The sequence below is a fragment of the Camelus bactrianus genome, chromosome 14, assembly GCF_048773025.1.
Source record: "Camelus bactrianus isolate YW-2024 breed Bactrian camel chromosome 14, ASM4877302v1, whole genome shotgun sequence".
Classification (NCBI taxonomy): Eukaryota; Metazoa; Chordata; class Mammalia; order Artiodactyla; family Camelidae; genus Camelus; species Camelus bactrianus.
The window spans coordinates 21049109-21072522 of NC_133552.1; the positions used below are offsets into that span (position 1 = coordinate 21049109).

The 23414-nt window shown below is 36.7% G+C and overlaps 1 protein-coding gene and 1 long non-coding RNA gene across 12 annotated transcripts in view; one reads left to right on the forward strand and one right to left on the reverse strand.

Annotated features, from left to right (window-relative positions):
- The window catches only part of NAA16 (N-alpha-acetyltransferase 16, NatA auxiliary subunit), a 78867-nt gene that overhangs the window by 12759 nt on the left and 42694 nt on the right, over positions 1-23414 (reverse strand). For 6 of the 11 annotated variants that reach the window (XR_012511717.1, XM_074378245.1, XM_074378242.1 and 3 more), the window contains 6 exons: positions 19002-19215; positions 17980-18173; positions 13929-14037; positions 13405-13503; positions 12635-12778; positions 10745-10842 (listed from right to left, as the gene is read on the reverse strand). Coding sequence is in view for 7 of the 11 variants with exons in the window: in XM_074378245.1 (XP_074234346.1) it covers positions 10745-10842; positions 12635-12778; positions 13405-13503; positions 13929-14037; positions 17980-18173; positions 19002-19215 (858 nt within the window). In the remaining 4 variants the exon portion in view is untranslated. Of the gene's footprint in view, positions 1-8393; positions 10007-10744; positions 10843-12634; positions 12779-13404; positions 13504-13928; positions 14038-17979; positions 18174-19001; positions 19216-23414 lie in introns of those variants that run through there. The other 5 variants (XM_074378243.1, XM_074378249.1, XR_012511719.1 and 2 more) reach the window with 5 other exon arrangements.
- LOC141579762 (uncharacterized) lies at positions 1986-4756 on the forward strand. Its single transcript, XR_012511723.1, has 2 exons — positions 1986-2113; positions 3593-4756. It is a non-coding gene; the product is annotated as an uncharacterized LOC141579762 (long non-coding RNA).

The window sequence follows — 23414 nt, forward strand, 5'->3', positions numbered from 1 at the left end:
CACTAAGTGATTTTTTTTTGGCCTAAAACTGAGAACTTCAAACCATTGAGTGACTTTAGTACACAAATTACTTCCAGACTCCTCTGTACTTTTATTTAAACAAAGTTAATCACCATATATATTGATTACAGATAGCATATATATGATAAAAAATGGGGATAAGTAGGAATATGTGATATTCATCAATATATAATATTTATCACTGGACACATGAATTAAGAGTTTTAAGGGCCAATAAAATTTTACTGTATGTTGCATACTTATGAAAATATATAGCATCTTTAATTTGTTTTTAACACACTTAATAAAACCTTATGGTCACTGCAGATTTTAATGTTTCTAATTTCAATTTACATAGGTATTTTTGTTCTGGAGAATTAGGATGCTGTGATCAATTGAAAAAAAATAAAAGAATTTGGAATGGAAACGTAGGTTTAAAGAGAAAAAGAATGATGTAAAATGTCCTGCTGGTAATATAGTGCTTGTTCTTTTTTATTTTTAATGGATGAATTTAGATTCCACTGGATATAGGTAAAGGAGTGACATAATTCTTTTATTTTAAAATGTAAGTATTTATGGAACCCAGGAAATAACATCCTTTGCAATTCCATATGCTTGATTTTCCATGTGAAAAATTTTAGAAGTCACTCGAAACTTCTTTTAGGAAGCATATTAACTAATTTTTAAATCTGAGTCGCACATTCCCAGAAAAGAGGACCTGATTGGCCCAGTGTGGGTCAGATCACTACCCCTGGTGGAATCGGTTGTGGCCAATGAGGTGCGGTCACAAGACTTGCGGTCCACTCAGTAGGGGCCGTGAGGGGTTGGGGAGCACGTGCTTAATGGTTCTCAGAGAATATGGTGGCACCCAGAAAAACCTGACTACTTAATACAGGTTTTTATTTAATAGGCGAGTGAACTGCAGAAACTGATTTTTATGAAGAATCCATTTTTTAAAAATATGTATGTTTTGAGGGAATAGACTCTGGCCAGAAATATATTGGCATCAAGTCTCCAAAAAATCCCTGAGGCACATTGATTTTCAGAGAAAACTGAGGACGCAGGAGAAGCAGGCGGGCCCTCCAGCTCTGCCTGTCTCCTTGTAGGATGAGAAGCAGATCGGGCTCTTTGTTCATGGATGGAAACACTCAGAACATGAAATATCACATACACCTCCCTCATGACATAAATTTCATTCCTCCTTCCAGGCAAGGGTCCAATGTGTATTTTAGATTCCTTCCTTAGCATCCGTCAGCCAACTTCTTATTTCGTAAGCCAACCCATATTTTGCTCTTATATTTTTAATCAGGTTGAGTAATGCAGTGACCAGTCTAGAGCAAAGGTGGGTTGATTTGCTTGTGACTATGAATAACGCAACAGGGAACAAAAAGGAAACATGTACAGACAGTGTGTCTCCAGAGAGGCACCCGAGATTCTCTGAGGGACAGCAGGCTCCAATTCAGTGTTTCACAACATGTTGGACGTTTCTGCTCTCTTTTCGTGAATTTCCCTGTATCACTTACCCCTTAGACTTTTTTTTAAACAGCTGTATTGAGCTATAACTCACCTATTTAGAGTGTACAATTCAGTGTTTTTTTAGTATATCCACAGAGTTGGGCCAGCATCACCATAATCTAATTTTAGAACATTTTCATCCCCTGCAGAAAAAAGTCCATACTCATTAGCACCACTCCCCATTCCCCCTGCACTCCCACTCCCCAGCCCTAAGAAACCAGGCTTCTACTTTGTATCTCTATGATTTTGCCTATTCTGGGCATTTCGTATAAATGGAATCACAAAATTTGTGACTGGTTGTTTTCACTTATACAATGTTTTCAAGGTTTATCCATGTTGTAGCATGAATTAGTACTGTACTATTGCCAAATAATATTCCATTATATAGATATGTCTCTATATTAGCCAGGGTTCTCCAGAGAAGCAGAACCAACAGGATGTGTGATATATGTATATTTTTCTTCTTCTTTTTATGCAGTCAGCTCATGTCACTGTGGAGGCTTGATAAGTCCAAAACCTCATGGAGTAGGCTAGCAGGCTGGCGACCCAGGGAAGAGTTGCAGTTCAAGCTGGCAGAATTACTTCTTGCCCAGGGGAGGTCAGTCTTTTGTCCTATTGGAGCATTCAGTTGATTGGATGAGGCCCACCCACATTATGCAGCATAATCTGCTTTACTCAATAAATTTAATGTCAGTGTCATCCTCAAAATACCTACACAGAAATATCCGGAATAATCTTTGACTAAATATCCGGGCACCATGGTCCAGCCATGTTAGCACAGCAACTCAACCATCACAACCACATTTTATTTATCCATGCATCAGGTGATGGACATTTGTGATTCCATTTTTAGTTATGCTGCTGCTGCTGTGCACATTCATATACAAATTTTTGTGTGGACACATGTTTTAATTTCTCTAGGAGTGAAATTACCAAACTAAATGGAAACTCTATGTTTAACATTTTGAGGAGCTGCCAAAACGTTGTGCAAAGCAGCTGCCCCATTTTAGTCTCACCAGCGATGTATTAGGGTTCTGGTTTCTCCATAACTTTGCTAATATTTATAATTATCTGTCTTTTTCATTGTAACCCTCCTAGTAGATGTGAGGTAGTATCTCATTTCCATTTTCCTGGTGACTGAGGATACCAAACCTCTCTTCACATGCTTGTTGGTTGGTCTTTTGGATATATTCCTTAGGGAGATATCTATTCAGATCTTTTGACCATTTGTTAATTGGGTTATTTCTCTTCTTACTAAGTAATAAGTTCTATGTATTTGGAATACAGGTCCCATATTTGATATATAGTTTGCAAATATTTTCTCCCATCTTGTAGGTTTTCTTTCATTTTCTTGATGGTATCATTTGTAGCACAGAACTTTGTACTCTTGATGAAGTCTCATTTTTTTCCTTTGTTGCTAATGCTTTTGGTTCCGTATCTTTAAAAATTGCCTAACCTAAGGTCCCAAGATGTAATCTATGCTTTCTTCTAAGCGTTTTGTAATTGTAGTTCATACAGATGTGTCTAACTTTGAGTTATTTTGTGTGTGTGGTGTGAGGAAGGGGTCTAACTTCATTCTTTTGCATGTGGCTATCCAGCTGACCCTCACTTGAATTTTTACTTTTATTTACCTAATTTTTCCTGAAACCAATTCATTTATTTCATGCAAACAAATTAGCTTAAAATAAAACATTATAGCACTACTATGAATGTTAAACAAGTGTGATTTGCCATGAAAAGAGAACATAAATATAAATACTAAGGAAACAAAACCACCCCTGGAGGCGAGATGAACCACACAGGTTCTACACAAGAGGGGTCCCAAGGTGTGACATCTAGTCTGAGTTTAGAGGAAGGATCGAGAAACTGTGGCTGGTGCATTAATGGAGAAGAAAAGCATATGTTCCAAAAGAGGAATGGGTGGAGAGTCTGGAGAGCTAAGATGCACAGTGGGGTGGAGGGTGGGCATGAGAGGGAGAAGGCAGCATGGAAGCAGAATACTAGGAACTTGGTAACTTTGAAACAATTTATTCTCCCTTCCTCCCCAACCCTATTATGTGTTTTATTTCTGATTCAGGTCAGCAGATGAAATCCTGACTGTATCCTTGAGCTTACATGCTCTCCTAGTTGGCAGGTGTTAACTAAGAAAGCCAATGACAGACAAGAGCTGTTGATGCAAGTTCAAGTAGTAGATGAAATTCTCACCAGAGCTGTTGAAAACTGCTCAGATCCAACCCATGGAGGCTGAAGTCATTCAGAAGGAACTCTTACCTGCTTGTCTTTCTGCAGACTTGCCTGGAAAGTGTACATTTGTAATTAACCATCCTGTTGTAGTTCCTCTTCATGACAGTATCCTTACAAGATTACCTGTGACAAACCCCCTTGGAAGCATGTGGCCTTCTAAAGTTTACTGTTCTCTCCTGCGTTGTATAAGCTTTAAAAAAATTTTTTTTTAAATTTTTATTGAAGTAGAGTTGATTTACAATGTTGTGTTAGTTTCAGATGGACAGCAAAGTGATTCAGTTTTTTATATATATGTATATATATTATTATATATATATGTATATATATTATTTTTCAGATTCTTTTCCATTATAGGTTACAAGATATTAAATATAGTTCCCTGTGCTATACAAGTCTTTGTTGTTTATCTATTTTATATATAGTAGTACATACCTGTTAATCCCAAACTCTTTACTACCCCCTCAACCTGTCCTTTGGTAACCGTAAGATTGTTTTCTGAGTCTGTTTCTGTTTTGTAAATAAGTTCCTTTGTATCATATTTTAGATTCCACATATAAGTGATATGTATTTGTCTTTGTCTGACTGACTTAGTATGATAATCTCTAGGTCCATCCACGCTGCTGCAAATGGAATTATTTCATTCTTTCCTGTGCTGTGTAAGTTTTAATTTCAAAACATTTCATTCAGGGTAGTAATGCTATGGTGGTTATTTGAAGGAAGAAAAGCTGGTGAAAGGACAGGATGACTAGAGTTCTCCTTATACTGTTTTGAAAGAAAAGGGGTGGGTGGACTCCATTTCTCAACCTTTCCCCAATTCATTTCATGCAGTTGAAGCTGGGGGATAGCTACATGGTGGGGGGGTGGGGGTTGTTGTCCTATTCTTTCTACATTTTGGTGCATTTGAAAATTCCATAATAAAGAATTTCTAAATTGCCTAATTGATTATCATGTAGCCAGATGTACCTAGTTGTATTAAAAGGTATTTGTTACTCTTAAATTATTTCAAGTTTAAATGACTTTGTTCAACAGAAGATCCTTAAAATTTTATCTTCGTCTTCCCTGCTTATTAGCCAAGGAAAAAATTAATATATTGATTACTCTGGTAAATTCTCTGTTGAAAGCGATGAGTTGAGAGATTTCATTTTGACTGTAACCTCTTGGAGCAGAGAACCACAAAGTGGAAACATGGAGGGGTGAGGTAGGCTAGAAATGCATTAGGGAGAACGTGGAAGCCAGGCTGAACTGCTTTGGGTTTTTTAAGTTTGCAAGAATAAATAGATATTTTAAGTGGAAAAATGTTACAGCAACATTAACTGTTTTTAAAAGGAAAAACAAAAGTCACCCACAACATACCACCGCTTTCCGCAGACATCTCCCAGATTTTGTCCACATGCAGACAGAACTTACACAGCGGCAGTCACCATCCATGCCTTCTGAGCATTAGGCTAAATGTATTCTGGTGATGCTATACAGCCTTCATAATTGGAATTTTAATAAGAGCATAAAATTCTATCATACAAATGTACTATTCCTTTGGAGGGGATAATTTTATATCTATCTATCCATCCATCCATCCACCCACCCATCCATCCATCTACATACGTGGAGGTACTGGGGACTGAACCCAGGACCCTGTGCACAGTAAGCACGTGATAACCACTGAGCTATACCCTCTCCCCTCTCAGAAGTCTTTAAACAGCAGCTCCACTAAGAAGACAGGGCATGGCCTGGTGGGCTGGCATCTACTGTAGGAGAGAGAGAGCACAGGAGGCCTCATAGATCCCGAGAGGGGGGCTGGCCACAAAGCTCCTACTGAATAAGAACTCAAGGCACAGCGGAAAGCCATCTTACTCTGCAGGATCCATCAGGAGCCCACCTCCTGGTAGGAAGGCCTAGCAAGGTGGCGTGGGAGAGACAGAGAAGTAACAGCCACGACTACAAACACGGATGTGGCACCAACTGTTCGGGCACCATTCTAGGTGCTTTGCGTGGAACTTGTTAATCCTCACTGCAGCTCTATGAAGGAGGTAAGATTGCTCCATTCTATAGATGAAGAAACGGAGGCAGAGAGATTAATCACTTGCCAAAGATCACACTGCTGCCAGTGGCAGAGTAGGGATTCAAACCCAGGCAGTGACGCACATCCCTGGGCTCAAGAAGCTTACAGTCCAGTAGTGGGGATGAGACACGGAACCACATAACACCCCAGCAAGGTAGGTGTGACAAATGCAGTGCGATCATTGCTGTAAGGTGGCTTGATGTGTATTTAGGGTAGTAGACAAACTGCATCAGAGGAGTCAGGGAAGCATTCAGGAAGGTGGTGACAGTAGAGCAGAGCCTTGAAGGGTTAGGGCAGTGGTCCTTGAACTCTGGTCCTAGGAGGTCTGGCTGTGTCTTCAGCTAGGTATGTTTGGCCACTAACATGGAATAATGGCAGCCTTATTCCATTGGTGGGAAAATTAAGCAACTAATAGCATTTTACCACTTCAAGTTCTTCTATTACAAATTTTCCTGAAGCTTTGATGCCTGCTCATAAATCAGAAGAAACAAACAAAAAAATGCAACAAATGAATATTGATGAAAGTCACAGTCAATCCTCAGTTCCCCAACTTGTTTGTCGGTTGTCAGTGGTCACTGTTTCACATTACAAAGATAAGACAGTTACCATTTCTGCTAATAAAAAAGATTCCCTTTGTAAGTGTAGAACTAAATAGATCAGACTCCTCTGATGCTCTCAAAATATCATCTCACTCCAGGTCCTACTCTCTTGACTTTAAGTGAGAACGTCCACTGATGTAGTGCTGTCGATTAAAGCTCTCCCCTACCAGCAAAGACAGATGAAGATGAGACAAGAGCATCTAAGAACCCACTGAATACAAGTTACTCGTCCCCCTGGCAGAAGTGGCTGATGGATATCACATTTGGAAGAGGTTGTATTAGGTGCACACAACTCTCGGATCCCCTGGTGACCATGGGAGAAGACATGCAGTTGTGCTGTGACACATTCCTCAGGGTCTACAAACGGAGGTCTTGCAGTGAAGCTCAGAAACAGACCCGTGGCGCAGGAAGGGAACCTGAATCCTCATGTGCACAAGAACAGGCAGCTAGATTTGTATGTGTAGAGAGCTGCCATATTATTTTTATATGTGGAACAAGTTGGATTAGTGCATTCAAAGGCTTGGTTTTCTTTTGTCCCCTACTTAAGACTCCCATTGTGTAGACTTTTGAGCCCAGGAAGAGGGCTGAGGTGACTCACTGGGGCACAGACCCAGGCTGCTTCCACCATTTTAATTAGCAGAAGGCTGCAGAAGCAGAACTGCCCTGCGTTCCCGGGGCCATATTCTGTGCCAGGGAAGGTACCTGTGGGGTAACCAAGATGGGTCTACACAATCCTTGACTCTAAGGGCCTTCTAGATTGAGAACACAGTAATCATGGGATACTGGTCACCTGGCTAACCCTCCTACTCTAGAAACAAGGAGAAGGGGGTCGTGGGAGGGTGTGACCTAAAACCAGTGCCCATTCTTCCCCTCTCAGATCAAAGCCCACTGCCACACAAAACTCCACTGGGCAGTGCCTTTACACTTAACAAAAGCTGCATTAGGGATTTTTAATCTCTACAAAAGACAACTCTCAGGACTCAATGAATCAGAAATGTATATATTACACAACTTCCAACATATGGAAACAATCTGATTTCCCTGAAATAGTTAAAACCCAGAAAACAACTCAGGCCCATGTACAGTTGTTCTTTTAATTCTTAAGAAATCAGAAAAGTAAAAACTCAGTTGGAAAGCTTGCCCTCCAGTGGGGAAACAATGAACTCACTTCGAAGTTTCAGAAAGCCAATTACTGCTCTGAACCTCATGCAAACCTGCTAACTGGGAAATAAGCATAAGTCAGGGAGTGGATCTGAATGCCTGCTATGGGCTTAGCCTGGGTCCTGCTCTCAGGAAACCAACTCTCTTACTGAGACAAGATTTTAAACACATACAAGGCCAGACCAATGGGTAAGACAGTACAGGACTACTGAGCGTGATGACAGAGAGGAAGGAACGCGATGCAAAGTTGGAAGCAGCAGGTGTGGATCCTGCTCTGCTACGGAAAATCCGTGTGGCCTTGGGAAAAGCTTCCACCCCTCTTAGCTTAGTGTCATGTAAAACGAGGGTAGTCGATGCCTCTCCCACTGGGCAACTAGGAGGGTCAAGTGAGATTAGTGACAGTACTCCGAGTACTTAGTGACTGCAAGCATTCGTCATCAGGATTTCTTGGTGCCGGGCTCTGTGATTCCCACTCAAGACAGACCAGGCTGGAGACATCAGGGCATTTATAATGAAGCTAAATAAATAAAATGTCCAGAGAGAAGAGCTGAGTGGATGGCTCTGGATGGACAAATTGCAAAAAGATGCAACACAACGAATTACATGTTCCCCAGGATATTTAGTGACAAAAACTGTCTACTTCTAAAATTATTAAAACACCAAAAAGAAGCCAAGCTGCTGAGGCACCAGAATACATCGGTAGGTGGTTTTTTTTTTTAAATAAACGTATAAAAATGAAGTTTTCACTCCCTCAAAGAAAAAACATTTTGCAAAAATACTTTGATAGTGGGAAGCAATAATAAACACAAATAGGCAACTGTGTACAAAATAATTTATTATAGCATATATAGGTTGACATTATTTTATAGTTAGTTTTTTCTCTCAACAATTATGAATCTAAGTATCAGCTTAGAGTGATGGAAAACTATTTTAATTATTTCTCTAAATAAAATCTCCCCTTTTGAATTTATAGTTGCCTTAAAAGAAAGTACTGGTATTACCAACATATTTACACGGTTCTGAAAGAAACACATTAAATGGTTCTATTACTGTTTTCTGTACAAGAAAAAACAAAAAGTCATCCTCCCAAAAATATATTGCTCAATAATACTATGTTTTAAGAGTTAAACTAGTTGATAGTTTAAATTCTCATTTTGCTGATATAAAGACATATTTAATAGTCAACACATGGCTGTAAGAGTATGCATGTTTCATTATAATTTGTAATCTGCCCCATTATGTTTCCCAGTGGCACACCACTCACCTATAAACTACTTGGTAACACGCAAAGCAATTTAGTGAAGAAAGCATAATTCTCATCTGTGGGCCTTTAAGACTGATCGAGAGATATGCAACAAATTTATCAGTGAATTTCCATGATTAAGTGGCAAACAAATCCCTGTACACTGAATCATCAACATAAAACTGGAGTATCCTTATTCAGCAGAAAATATCATTTTCATGAATATTGAAAAGGAAATGATAAATCACACACACACAAAAATTAAGCTAGACAAAAGGTCAAACTGAAGTAAGTTCTAAATAAATATCTGCCAAAAGGAGTTCCTTATTGTTTTTAACATATCGTTATTAACACTTTAAAATTGATGTACTTTAACTAAAAAGCAAGTAAACAGTAACAAAACAAATCAATAAGGGATCAAAACACAGATTTAGAAATGAAACCAGGAGCTAAGGAAAATAATATAGTGGAGCTGTAGTCAGGTTAATTAAGAAATTATCATAGTTATGAAGTGACAGAACCCATCACAATGCTGATAATGCAGAAGTTTAAGAAAACTATGCAAGGATAAACAGGTAATTTTAACAGACATTTATGTAAACTGGCTGAATCAGATGAAGAGTAAAATAAGCTTACAGAACTCCTTTCAAAATTCTATCCAATTACAGCTGACCCATGAACAAAAGCAAGAGTTACCCCAGTGCAGTCAAAAATCCGCCTAGAACTTACCGTCGGCCCTCTGCATATGCGGTCACTCCCTATCTGGGGTTCCACATTCATGGATTCAACCAACTGCAGATCACGCCATACTGTCATATTTACTACTCAAAAAAATCCACATGTAAGGGGACCCCCTGCGATCCAAACCCATGCTGTTCAAGGATCAACTGTGTTTCATTTCATATCTATATTAAAATACAAGTTAGAAAGGAAACCCTGATCTGGATTCAGCTTTGCGTCTTACAGGCATCAACTTTCTAAGGGATTTCAAGTTTCATTTGCCAAGACATCATAGTTAGCTGTTTGGCTGCGCGCTGTGTTCTGACCGTTGACTTCGTTCACCCCAGGCAGGAAAGCAGAAGTAAAAGGAAGCAGGTTATGACAGGCCACCCTGTATTCTTCATACTGGGAATGACAGTTCCCAAAGCTGCCATCAAGCAGTGCCTCAGAAACCTTTATTAAAGTCTATTTAAACAGGGGAAAATAAAAATTATTTTTTTAAAAAAAGAAATTTGATTACTTTAATCAAAAGATGCAATTTAATTAAGCTAGAGAAAATTTAACAAGGCCTCATTTTAAACTAACTTCTTGCTATCTATAGTAAGTAATCCCCTCAAAAAAGGAACACTTGAAAAATCAGCTCTGAAGGGGTGGGTCTAGCTCAGTGGTAGAGCAACGGTCCTAGCACGCACGAGGTCCTGTGTTCAATCCCTAGTACCTCCATTAAAAATAAGCATATAAAGACAAACCCAATTACCTCCCTCTGCAAAATAAAATAATAATAAATTAAAAAAAATTTTTTAATCAACAGTGCAAAGCCTTAAAAAAAGTAGTAAAATTCTAATATTTGAAAAGGTGAATCTCTGAAAACTGTGACCACTAAAATGGAAGTGTCCTTGATTAATAACAACAATTCCCATTTACTGAGTGCTTACTGTGTGCCAAGCACCACAGTTCACTACTTCAGTTGATCCTTAAACCAACTCTGAGATGGACAGTATTTTCATTCTTATCTTATAAGTGAGGAAAAGGAACCTAAGAGAGGTACCTTGCCTAATGTGACACAGTTCCTAATGGGTGCAGCTGAGATTCAAATCCAGACATAACTGTGAAGGCTCCCTCAAGAATTATGTTGTAAAGACATGTTGCGTTACGTCACTCAGTATCCATAATCTGCAGAAATCAGTCTGTGAAAAATCTTACCTTTACATTTTTATCTTTTATCGTTTCATCCAGTCTAGTGGCAATAGCAATTGCTTTCTCTTGCCTTGACTTGTCCAGAAAATACATCATTTTAGCACCTGAAATACCAAGACATTTCAAAATGATTCGCACTGCCCAGTGACTGCAGGTGCCCAGTCAGCGGGGGCTGGGGCCGCACCTACCCACTCTCGGGAGCCAGCGGTGCCGTCTCTTCCCAGCTCCCTAGCCTGGGACATCCCACTGACAGCTTTGGGTCGCACTGGGAGTATTCACACTATGGCAGAATACTACACATCAGGGCTTTTTCTGTCACAAAGAGATGGTTTTTAAACATCTACCAGGAGACCAGATTTAACAGCCTCATCCCTAAGAAATGATGTAACAATAAATGTAAATATGGGTTACCTTGTGGCATCAATCAGTATTTCAACTAAAATTATTTTTAAAAGATGATACCCTAAAATAAAACATCTAAGGAACAAATTATTGCCAAAGAGCAGTGTGCGAGATGGACAACAGGAAAATGTCTGCATATTCACAAAGAAAGTATGTCATTTTTAAAGTTGCTTTTAAATAATTTCTGCTGTCAACTACGTGGTCCATATTCTACGCTCATTTTTAATTGGGCTTTTGTTTATTTACATTTTTATTGTGAATTTATAACAGTAATATGTATACTATTAGCTTTTAATCAGTTACATATCTGTGAATATTTTTCCTACTTGGCCTTGTGACTGTCTTTATGGTGTGGTTTTCTTTTAATGTGGCAAAAATTATCTTTAATGTGGCAAAAATTATCTTCTCCTTAGAATTTCACATAATGTTTAGAAAGACATTTCTCATTATTATAATATAGAAATGTCTTCTTCTATTATCCTGTGTGCTTGAAGAGAAATTCTTATCTAGCCCTTAGTACTGAGAAGTGTTGTTGATTTTTCAGAGGTATTAACTTTTTTCCATAAATGATAGAACCAAGAAGTTTCCCTTTACGACAAGAAAGCTTAGGTTCAAATATTTAAATATGTGGCTTAAAGTAGGAGCATGGTGAATTATATTATGTACTTCATTTTGTCCCGAATTTTTTCCACAATCTTTTTCAAGTTTGCATTTAGTTTGTATCTTTTTATTCTATAAATTGGTATAAACCACCTAAAATCCTTCCTGTAACAAAGCAGGATATATAAGTCCTCAAAACGCAAAATAAGTAAAGTAATAAAAACACAGGAAAATATAAGTTACTCATAACCACGACACCCAAAGGCAACCTTTAAAGCTTTAGAATACACTTCTTTCCAACCTTTATGCCATGTATATATTTACATAGTTGAGAAGGTATTGTATGTTAGTCCTGTTATTTCAAACTTCTGAATAAACAGCACTTTATATGACTACCTGGTATTCCCATCCTATGAACCTGCTACTGTTTCCCATATCATTGGACATGAATTAAATTTGCTTCATTCTCTTCCCCATCCTTATACACAGCATTTCAGTTAACATCCTTGTCCTTAAAATCCTTTCTTTGCTTTAGATTAAATCTTTAAAATTATTTACACAGGTATGTATGACTGCAGCAAAAGGCACAGGTAATGTGATGGTCTTAGTAAGAATGACAAACTGCTTTCCTAAATGGCCGGACCAATTCACACCTACAGCAACAAAATACAAGAGGGCTTTTACACCACATCTTTCCCATCTCCTTCAATCTCCTTCTTCAAAAAAAAAAACAAAAAACAAATTTCCTAATTTGAAAGATCAACATGGTTTTGCGTTCATTTTTTTCTCTCTCATAATTAGTGAGGTTGATCATCTTTCCAAACTTTTTTTTCCTTTAATATCACATTCTAACTTTTTTCCATAAACGTTTTAACCCAGGAGCTAAATACCAACCTGAAAGTAGATGCTGAAGAGAGGTAGCATTATGCTTGAGAAAATCCTCATTAAAACTTTCCAGGTCCCTGTTGACAAATATTTTCTGCATTTCTTGAGATAGAACTTTACTCACAATGTCTGGAAGATTACTGTGGTTAGACACTATAAAAACAGAACATTTGGAATTAAAAAATTTTTGCCCGCTGAAACAAAATCATTTGATATATAGTCATTTATTATTAAGCTTGATATATTTTACACATCAAAAATGTTATTGCTCCTTTGGAATATAAAAACACTCTAGCTTAAAATTCACTGATTTCTCAAGGGGGTGGGGGGAGGAAGGGACAGACTGGGATTTCAAAATTTGTAGATACTGACAGGCATATGCAGAATAGATAAACAAGATTATACTGTATAGCACAGGGAAATATATACAAGATCTCGTGATAGCTCACAGCGAAAAAATGTGACAATGAATATATGTATGTTCATGTAGAACTGAAAAATTGAGCTCTACGCTGGAATTTTGACACATTGTAAAATGACTATAACTCAATAAAAAATGTTTAAAAAAAAGTGTTCAAACAAGCAAACAAAAAATTCACTAATTTCTAACGTATCTTTGCCAGCATGTTCATTTTATAGACACATCTTTATAAATACTATAAATATTATATCTATTTTTGCTTTACACTGTTGCAAATCTCTTTAATGTCCAGCTTAAAAGGAAGACAGTTGAACTGTTATATTTACTTTTACATAAATAATTCCTTTCTTATACTTACCAGATTTAGAAAACTTAATTAAACATTCATGTAACCATGGGTTATTACTGTTGATGGCAAAAGCTCGTTTGACAGACTGCAGCATTAACAGAAACTTTCCTATGTCAGAAAAAAATATAACAGTAACAGGATCAATATTTATGCATGTTCTTTTCACTTTATTTTAGACTCACTTAAAATCCAGGAACAAAATGTTACCTTTCCTAAAACACTCATAAGCAAAACTGAAAGCTGACTTTGGTTACCAAAAACAACTTTTATTTTCTAAAGGAATGCTTGAAAAATTATGAGGAATTGCTTCAGGCAAACAATCTGTATGATTTCAAATTATTCATTTGATCATACTAATGTAATTTATTACTCAGTAAAGGTTTGAGCAGCAAAGAAAAAAGGGATTAATAGCTTTTGTGGAAGGCTGGAATGATACTCTAAGAAACAAAAACAGATTTAACTCACAAAGATTAAACTGAATATGGTCACCAATAAAACCAAGGATTAAAATCTGAATTCAAATTATTTATTACCTTTTCTAAAATATATTTCAAATGCTAATAGATGGGTGTCAATGTTATCAGCAACAAGGTTCTTAAGAGGTATAAGAAACTTGATAGCTTCTTCTAATGGATTTTCTGTCTATTTTGAAACAGAAAGAAAAATTATTATACTTATAAATCAGTTATACACATCAAATTTCCCCCAAATTTTATATTAATGCATACAATAATTTAGACAATGTAACTAAATAAGCAATAAAACATTTTAAAACTATCAACTATAAACAAAGTAGTCAATGATTTTCAAAATGGAAATAGCTCTATTTTCTGATTATAAAATCAAGATAATTTTATAAAAACCAAGAAAATGCGGGAGATTACTCCACAGACTTAAGGCAATGGTACACCAAGTACCATTATACTTACAAGTATCATTATCCCACCAAGGCCCTTAAACTACGAACATTTAAGGTACGGAAACAAATATAACCGCATTACATAACTGAAAAAAGGTAATGACAAATTTAAATTACTTATACCAGATTCAAGTGAATAAACCAGAAAGCTGAGTATCTCTCTAAATCTGGTTCCTAAATAACTATTAACACTGTGAGAAATCATGGAGATATCTCTTTGTAGCTAAAACATTACCTAGCGAGATACATAAAATGCTTCCATATTTAATACACAATTATATTGCTGCTCTAACAAATTACTAAAGATTTACTGTATTTACTATAAGTTTGTTTTCTATGTCTGTGAGACTCCTTCTGTTTTGTTAATAAGTTCATCTGTATCATTTTTTTAGATTCTACGTATCAGTGATATCTTATATTTGTCTTTCTGTCTGATTTAACTTAGTATGACAATCTCCAGGTCCATCCATGTTGCTGCAAATGGCATTATTTCATTCTTTTTTATGGCTGAGTAGTATTCTATTGTGTGTGTATATGTATATATACACATTGTGCGTGCGTGTGTGTGTGTGTGTACCACATCTTCTTTATCCAGTCATCCATCAATGGACATTACAGTTGTTTCCGTGTCTGGGCTATTGTAAATTGTGCTGCAATGAAGCAGGCCCAAGAGTTGGATTGTAGGATCATGTGGTAACTCTATTTTTTGTTTTTTAAGGAACCTTCATACTGTCCTCCATAGTGGCTGCACCAATTTACATTCCCACCAACAGTGTAGGAGGGTTCCTCTTCCTCCACACCCTCTCCAGCATTTATTATTAGTAGACTTTTTAATGATGGCCACTCTGGCTGGTGTGAAGTGATACCTTGTAGTTTTGATTTGCATTTCGCTAATAATTAGTGATATTGAGCATCTTTTCATGTGCCTATTGGCCATCTGGATGTCTTCTTTGAAGAAATGTCTATTTAGGCCCTCTACCCATTTTTTGATTGTATTTTTAAACTTTTTTAATATTAAATTGTATGAGCTGTTTGTATATTTTGGAAATTAACCTCTTGCTGGTAGCATAATTTGCAAATATTTTCTCCCATTCTGTAGGTTGCTTTTTTGTTTTATGATTTCCTTTGCTGTGCAAAAGCTTTTTAAATTAGGTCCCATTTATTTATATTAGGTCCCATTTGTTTATTTTTATTTCCATTACTCTAGGATCCAAAAAAATATTGTTGCAATTTATGTTAAAGAGTGTTCTATGTTTTCATCTAGGAGATTTATAGTATCTGATCTTACGTTTAGGTCTTTAATTTTGAGTTTCTTTTTGTATATTGTGTTAGAGAATGTTCTAATTTCATTCTTTTATATGTAGCTGTCCAGTTTTCCTAACACCACTTATTGAAGAGACTGTCTTTTCTCCACTGTATATTCTTGCCTCCTTTGTTGTAGATTAATTGACCGTAAGTGTGTGGGTTTATTTCTAGGTTTTCCATTCTGTTCCATTGATCTAGATGTCTGTTTTTGTGCCAGTGTCATGCCGTTTTGATTATCATAGCTTTGTAGTATAGTCTGAAGTCAGGGCATGTGATTCCTCCACCTCTGCTTTTCTTCCTCAAGATTGTTTTGGTTATTCGGGGTATTCTGTGTTTCCATACAAAGTAAAAAAAAAAAATTTTTCTAGTTCTGAGAAAAATGTCATTGGTAATTTGATAGGGATTGCACTGTATCTGTGGAATGCCTTGGGAAGTATGGTCATTCTAAAAATGACCAAATAAGTAACAAGCCTTTTCTCCATCTACTGAGATGATCATATGGTTTTTATTCTTCAGTTTGTTAATGTGATGTATCACACTGGTTGACTTGCAGACATCAAAAAAATCCACGCATCCCTGGAATAAATCCCACTCATGATGTATGATCCTATCCTTTTAATGTTTTGTTGGAGTTGGTTTGTTGATAAGTTTGTTGAGGATTTTTGCATCTATATTCACCAGTGACGCTGGCCTATAATTTTCTTTGTGATATCTTTGTCCGGTTTTGGTTATCAGGGTGATGCCGGCCTCACAGAATGAATTTGGAAGTGTTCCCTCCTCAGCAATGTTTTGGAATGGTTTCAGAAGGATAGGTGTTAACTCTTCTCTAAATGTTTGGTAGAATTCACCTGTGAAGTCATCTGGTCTTGGACTTTTTTGTCTGTTGGAAGTTTAAAAATTACTGACTCAAGTTCAATACTGGTAACTAGTCTGTTCTTATTTTCTACTTCTTGGTTCAATCTTGGGAGATTGTACCTTTCTAAGAATTTGTCCATTAATTCTAGGTTGTCCATTTTATTAGCATATAGCTGTTCATAGAAGTCTCTTATGATCCTTTGTATTTCTGTGGTGCCGACTGTAACTTCTCCTTTTTCATTTCTGATTTCATTGATTTGGGCCCTCTCTCTTTTTTCCTTGAGTCTGGCTAAACATTTATCAATTTTGTTTATCTTTTAAAAGAACCAGCTAGTTTCACTGATTTTTTTTTTTTTGTCTCTATTTCATTTATTTCTGCTCTGATCTTTATGGTTTCTTTCTTTCTACTAACTTTGGATTTTGTTTGTTCTCCTTTTTCTAATTTCTTTAGATGTAAGGTTGTTTATCTAGGATTTCTGTTTCCTGAGGTAAGCTTGTATCGCTATAAACCTCCTCTTAGAACTGCTTTTGCTGCATCCTATGGGTTCTGGATTACTGTGTTTTCATTTTCATTTGTCTCCAGGCATTTCTTGATTTCCTCTATGATTTCCTCAGTGATCCACTGGGTGTTCAGTAGCATATTGTTTAGCCTCCACGTGTTTTTCCAGTTTTCTTCTTGAAGTTGATTTCTAGCCTCTTAAGTTGTGGTCAGGAAAAATGCTTGATATGATTTCAGTTTTTTAAAATATACCAAGGCTTGCTTTGTGGCCCAGCACATGGTCTCTCCTGGAGAATTCCACGTGCACTTGAAAAGAATGTGTATTCTGCTGTTTTCAGGTGCAATGCTCTGTAAATATCAATTACGTCCATCTGGTCTAAAATGGCATTTAAGGCCTGTGTTTCCTTATTGACTTTCTGTATGAATGATAAAATTTACTACATTAAACAACAAAGACTTTTTGCCTTGCAGTTCTGTAGTTTAAAAGTCCAACATGGGTTTCACCGGGCTTAAAATCAAGGTGTCAATAAGACTCAGCTTCTCAAGACTGTCCACATCCTCTGGCCTGTGGCTCCTTCCCTCCCTCTCCAAAGCCAGCAAGAAAGGACTAAGTCTTTCTCATACCACTCAGACTTCCCACGTTTAAGGCCCCTTGTGATTAATTACATTGGGCTCACCTGGATAATCCAGGCTACTCTATTTTAAAGCCAGCTAAGTACAACCAGAAATTCCATCTGCTGCCTTAATTCTTTTTGCCGTGTAACATAACATATTCACAGGTTCCAGGGACTAGGATGTGGACACATCTGGAGGACCATTAGTTTGCTTACCATAACTACAATTCTATCTATAATCTGCATTAGCCAAAATTTACATATCATCACTCAAAAATAATAACCATCATAAGGACCTTGGCTAATACTACAAATACTATAAAATGGCTTCTGATTTATAGATTTAAATATATCATGTTTATGGTCAAAACAAATAAAGCTAGTCATCTCACCCTTTCTAATTTCTCTGGTATAAGTTCTTCTTTGAGACCACTGGTTTCTTCTTCCTCTTCTTCCCTTTTTTTCTTTTGATTTTTTTGTTGACGTTCCCTTTCCGCATGCTTTCTCTCTTCTTCAAGTTTAGCCTTTTTTTGAGCTCTTCTCTGCTTGCTAAGCATTTTCTTCAATTCTTTGGCTGACAGGTTTTCTATAAATATCCAAATGAATGAAAATTCTGAGTCAGTGTTTCCATTTTCCTCATACTCTTATTCATATATACCATTAGTCTAGTTTTTGAGGGGCAACTATATGAAAGTTCTTAGTGTATTCCTAAGGACTAGCTCAGCCCTGGCACACAAACGGCAAATGCTGCATCAACTGAAGTTAACCAGTTCTGACCCAGCTCTGCCTCCTCCACGATACGTGGGTTTAGGTAAACCTGTTTCATCTCTCCCAGTCTCAAGCCTCAAACTGTAAAAAGTGGAGCTGATGACACCAGCAATCCTCTTGGAACACATCAAGGATAAGTGAGACAATGCGCTTAAACACATCATCTGATCATAAACCTGCTGCCATGTGACTATTTCACAAATATTCTTAGATATTAACATTTTAGTGAATAAAAGGGTGAACATAGATAGTCATATTGGCATTATTATTTTCAGTCAAATAGATGTGAGAAGCTGTATGAATATATATTTTTCCCTAAGGAGCTCAAACCTATTTTCAATGACAATTAGAAAATAAAAAGCCCAGCCCACAGACATTTCTATTTTTCCTGAATTGGTCCTACCAAAGATAAAAACTAGACAAATCATTCCATTAGGGTAACCTGGAAGCATCAGTTACAGGACATCCTGTCAACTTTTTTTTAAGTCTTAGCCCAACTTTTTTTTTTTTTTTTTTGGTATATTAGTTATCTAATGCTGTCTTCACATCCACTTGACATATATTTTTCTATCTGTTGTTACGTTAATGACATTCTGAAATTTTGTGTTCTTTTCAAATCTCTTTAAACAAGTTCCCTTTTAGTTACCTGAATTTATTTCTTGTTGCTTGCTTTCATTGGTTAAGGGATTATCATACAATTTCAAGTATATTTCAATTGCTGATCTAGCAGCCTTGAAATAGAAGGCATGTCTCCTGAGTATGTCTTCTAATCTCAAAAGGTCAACGTAGGCACGAAGGGTCATCTTTCTCATGCAGTAAGTATGGAAGTCAAATTGATCATCAGTTATCTCAAAAAAATGCTTAAAAACAAAACCACAAAATTATCTTTTACACTGATGTCGATGTCTGCTTTTAAAAGAAAATAATAAAAAGTGTTTAATATATAAAGGACAGCAAGTTGTTCTTTGCTTTCAACTTAAGTTTCTCTTCCTACAATCCATGCCCATTCCCTATAGATCGTGTTTTGTGATGATGATGCTCAATTTCTGTGTAATGAGTCAGATGATCAGGTTATTTGCTAAACCTAGAAAAACAACATACTGATATTATAGTTTCATGAAATCCTGCTCAGTACTTCCCCAAAATCAGCAAGGCAGAGTTAAACAGAGCTCTGAATGGCGACTACATACATATAGGTTCACAGTGAATGTTTACAAATCAGACTGCTCTACTTGGCCATGAGCTTTTCGAGGGCAGCCTGTCATCTCCATCCCCACTGCCTGGCACAGGGCCTAGCACAGCAGACATTCATTAAGCACAGTATTTGCCAACTCAGGGGAGAAGCTGCTTATCAGACATGTGACCGCTTAATTTCCTAGAGCCTCAATTATCTATCTATGTTAGGAATAAAGAAATATACACAGCCAATTTCATAAGGTTGTTAAAGGATCAAAAAAGTATTTTAAAGTTCACCCTAAACAGTAAACTGCTGTAACAAATGCAGAGCATTACTGTTTTCTCTCACTCACTTCACTCTCTTTAATCTATCTCCATTCTATTTTAGCAAAGGTTCTTAATCTGGAGTCTACGTATAAACAAGAATAGCATTTTCCTAAGGAGAGAGCTCGAGGCTTTCATCCAATCCTCTGAGGGTCCACTGCACCAAAAGGGCTAAGAACTAATCCCTTACATGGGAAGCTGACTAATCCCCAGACGAAACAACTTATACTTTTATCTTCTCCCCTACATGCATCTCTACCTCTGTCTCCTTCCCTTTCCCCTATTTTAGCTCCTCCAAAAATATACAGGAAAGTGAATGATTCATTACACAAATACAGACCAAACTCTTCCACTACTTCATTTTCCCTCTGTCCTGGAGGCCTAGCAACTACGTGTGCAGAGGACACATTACTAATTATTCACATCACTTGATAATTTTAGTCGTCGTGGTAATCAGAAGTACACTATACATGGAATTACATTAAATACCTGAGACTTTAAGGGAAGAATACTAAGATAAACAGGATAAAAGATAAACAAGTTTACACTGTATAGCACAGGGAACTATATTCAGTATCTTGTAGTAACTTACGGTGAAAAAGAATATAAAAACAAATATATGTATGTTCATGTATGACTGAAGCATTGTGCTGTACACCAGAAATTGACACAACATTGTAAACTGACTATACTTCAGTAAAAATATATATAAAAAATTTTTTTAAAAAGGATAAAAGTACAGTGACAGGAAAGAAATGGAAAAAAATGAACATTTCAGTTTTTATATTAGTAGTAGTTTATATTTAATATTTCAAGAATCATGCTTTAATGATGTTATATTTGAAAGTTGTCAATAAGACAAATCAAATAATAACATAAACTTTGTTTCGATCAAGGGATTACATAGCTGTACATAGTTAACGTAAATGAAGTTATATCTAGCAACATAGTATCTTAAAATTCAATACAGCTGACTGACGAATAATGGCAGTGCCCAAAATCATGGAACACGTATGGAGATGAAAACTTCTAAGAACTTACAGGACTTTTTCTAGGCTGAGATACATTTATGTGTAAAAAGGCAGACACAAGTTGAAAGAGGTACTCCTAGCAGCATTAGTAGACACAGATTTAAGTCAAGGCTCGGAGGGAGCCATATGGAACCACAAACATTTAAGCCGCCTCTTTGTCAGTAACAGCCCACAGGTTGCCTCTCTCCAGTTAATGTCTTCCATAAAGAGGATAACCAGCTTATCCCAGTTTGTCTGAGGCTTTCTCAGTTTTTCCATGGAAAGCCCTCTCTCTCAGAAACCTAGTCAGGAATGGCAGATCCCTACTCAAAAACAACTAAATAATCTTAGGGTGATTTTCCTCTTTAACTTTTATTTTGGAATAATTATATACAAAGGAACTCGCAAAGAGTAGTACAGAGATGTCCTTCTACACTCTTCCCTCTGTTGCCCCCAAAAGGTTACATCTTACATACAGATAGTAACAATAGCAAAACCAAATCTGACAGTGGTATGATGTGTGTGCACAGTTCCGTGTGATTGCATCACGTGTAGATTTGCATAACGACTACCACAATCAAGATACAGAACTATTACATTACCACAGAGGTCTCCCTAGTACTACCTTGGGGTGTTTTAAGTTTCCAAATTTATAAAACGTAAAAATACACTAGATAACATAAACAAGCAAATAGGTAAAGTTATTTTTCCCTGCACTTTATCCAAACATGAGCATGAGGAGGTCACTTAGCTCCTGGAAGAAAACAGGTACCCAAATGTTCACATATAGCTCATGCCCTTAACTCACTTTTCCCCTCAGTATCAATGCTAATTCTCTCTTTTGGGGGTGGGGGACAGTTTAGGGGGAATGCTGGCAGGAATTGCTTAAACTGTCAAAATTAGGCTTGAATTAAAGTAAGACAAGTCAGCAAAGAATTAAGAAATGCTATTCACAGCTTAAGAGTGCGGTTTTCTTTAGGAATTCCCTACCAGGCCACCTCTTCTGACCCAGATTTCTCACATGTTACTCCTCAGAGATGCTGGGAGAAGACTAATGAGAGTTTATACACAGAAAGGCAACAAAAATCTCTGGACTTAAATAATAATAACTAGACAAATGAGGGCAATAAGCAACTCTATTTCCTTATAGGAAAATCTGTCATTATAAAGCACGTGTCAATTTGATAGAGATTAAGATACACACCACCAGAAGATAAAGTTATGAACTTCCTATGGGTTTGATCTATCACAAATTCTAGATCTTATCAAAAATTTTAGAAATATGTATTGTTGCTCTGTTTCAGATATAAACCAGCATATTAAAACAATGAGAAACTAACCACCTGAAAAAAAAGGGAAAAGAAAGAAAATCAATTCTTGAAAGATAAAATAATTAAAAATATTATTCTGGGGAGAGGGGTATAGCTCAGTGGCAGGGCACGTGCTTAGCATGCACGAGGTCCTGGGTTCAATCTCGAGTACCTCCATTTTAAAAAACAAATTATTCTGAACAAAAATTTTATAGCTAATACTTTGAGGATGGTCATTTTGTTTTGTTTTTAATAAAACTCAAGTTGTAAACAAAAGACTGGGTTGGACTACATAACCTTTATATATAATCCTAAAATCCTGTAAGCGGGGCAAGATGAAGGCAGAAAAAGCACTACAGTGGGCTGTTCCAGAATCCTAACACTTGAAATCCCACTGTGAGTGTAAGAGCTCACAGCAGTATGTCCTAAACTGAAACTGCTTCCAGCGAAAGAATCCTTGAATGAATTCTTAAAGGGAGAAGAAACACTCAGTCTTTCTTGGAACTTATTTCTCTATTCACTGATCTTCTATTTGGAAGGTCAACTGCAAAGTTTGAATTCTGAAAAGTGCTCATTCCTGTACTAAAATATTTAAAACCTAGGCACAAAAGTAACTCAAGCAGATATCTATTTTGTCTTTCAATTCTGTGATTTCCCTTAAATCCTTACAGCTATATCACCAAGAATTTTCTTTTAGATTACATTAATTTTTCTTAGAAATTAATTTCAGAAGCATCAATCAGCAATTTGTACTACACTAACATTTTTGTATTAAACCACTAGGAGAGTTAAGTCTTATTTACTTTTAATTTGAATTATTCACTACAAAGACTAGCTTACAAGTGGAATATGAATAGGATCTTTTCTTGTTTATCTGCTTTTGGTTATATTTTCAAGTACCAACAGCAAACCCTGAAGACATTTTGTAAAGTTTTGAGCAATGATAATTATGTAACACGACCAGAGGGTGATGTGATCTTCTGTCATGTTTTAATCTCCAATAATCTCCAATGATTCCTGTAAATTTTTTTTCCTTCAAAAATGCCTTCTACCAGTCAAAACATATTTCTTGAACTGGAAGTGCAGCTGACCTTGAACAATACTATGTGGGTCTACCTACACATGAAGTTTTTCAATAGTAAATAAATACTTCAGAACTTCACCATCCATGGTTGCTTTAAGAATCGCACTACAAAGGCCTGACTAGAAGTCACAAGGGGATTTTCAACTGTGCAGAGG